At 44.5% G+C, this 1320-nt stretch overlaps 1 protein-coding gene across 1 annotated transcript in view; it reads right to left on the bottom strand.

Annotated features, from left to right (window-relative positions):
• The window catches only part of LOC117959742 (myocyte-specific enhancer factor 2C-like), a gene marked incomplete at its 3' end in the record, with an annotated part of 8016 nt that overhangs the window by 3465 nt on the left and 3231 nt on the right, over positions 1–1320 (bottom strand). Inside the window, exon 2 of the mRNA XM_034897021.1 lies at positions 777–940. Coding sequence (XP_034752912.1) covers positions 777–940 — 164 coding nt within the window. The remainder of the gene's footprint in view (positions 1–776; positions 941–1320) is intronic.

A 1320-nucleotide genomic window follows, 5' to 3' on the forward strand; every position in this document is an offset into this window, starting at 1 on the left:
GGTCTAGACCAGGACTCTGGGATGTTATTTATCTCCCAGGTCTTTCCATAAAGAGCTGGTCTAGACCAGGACTCTGGGGTGTTTTTTACAGAAACCCAACACATTTTATTTAACCTTGTGTTGTCCTCCCGGGTCAAAACCGGTCTGACATTTTTGTCCCTTTTTCAGTTTTTTTTAGTTTTCACTAAAACCACCTTACTAGTTTTACTACTTTTTGGAATTCATGGCTCATAACCCTCATTATATAGAATTATACCTAATATTTGAGTTAAGGGCGACCCCCCTTGCACTTGATATGCAGCTTCTCTCTTCCCTTTTTCTCTCAATTTGCCCCGTGCACTATGTCCCTATTTCACTTTTCCTCTGCTGGCGTTTTTACTTATACTCATTAATTTTTATTTCACTTCATATGTTTTTTTTTTTTTAAATCTTCTGCTGGGTGGGGGTTGGGGAAGCTTAGGCCTTTATGGGGAAGACTCTTGTGTCGTTATCCTGTACAACCCCTGCTTACATGATTCCTTAGTCTATTAGTCTATAAGTCTATAAGGCGACCGCTACCACTGAGCCACAGCCCATCCCTAACTTGATGACCTCGTCGTTTGCACGCTAACGGAGCATAACTGTCAAACTACCTTACGTTTGATCCACAAGAAAACCAGCGGAGCATTCTTCTAATTCAATAAGATATTAAATTAAAATGTAGCTTTGGAAATGTTGCATGGTCACAAAACCTCTGAAAACACAGATAGTCTTTAACAAAGAAGTTAAAGAGTGACCTCCTTCAGGTAGTCTGACGTCAGCTTGGTCCACTTGATCCTCATCTTCCGACTGGGCGTCAGTGATTGGTCCATTCGGATGGTGCACGGTAACGTGGCGTTTCCTCCTCGCCTCGACACCACCTTCGATTGGTCCGCCGCCACTGAGAGCCGAGGGTCGTTTTCTGGAACAATGTCACAAAAATAACAAGGTGAACAACAAAGTCCTCCGTTAGCTGTTGTGCTAATGCTAGTTAGAGCTTTAGAGCTCTTCCATTGACCCTCCTCCACAGCGCTGCAGAGGAGGAGGTCTGGAGGAGGTCTGGCTAGTCCACACATCAATCCTCGTTGGAAGAAAAACCTGCTCTGGTTTATCGGCATTTCTTTAAACCAATCACAATCAACGTGGGCGGGGTTAAGCTCCGGACGGAGCCACGTCGCCGCTGCTAAATAGTCTCAGGATAGAAGTAGTTTTAGTCGTCAACAGAAACTCTGATTGGACAGATAGTCTAGCTAGCGGTCTGGATTTACCCTGCAGAGATCTGAGGACCAGGTAACCATAGTC

This window comes from Etheostoma cragini, chromosome 16 (genome assembly GCF_013103735.1).
Source record: "Etheostoma cragini isolate CJK2018 chromosome 16, CSU_Ecrag_1.0, whole genome shotgun sequence".
Lineage (NCBI taxonomy): Eukaryota > Metazoa > Chordata > Actinopteri > Perciformes > Percidae > Etheostoma > Etheostoma cragini.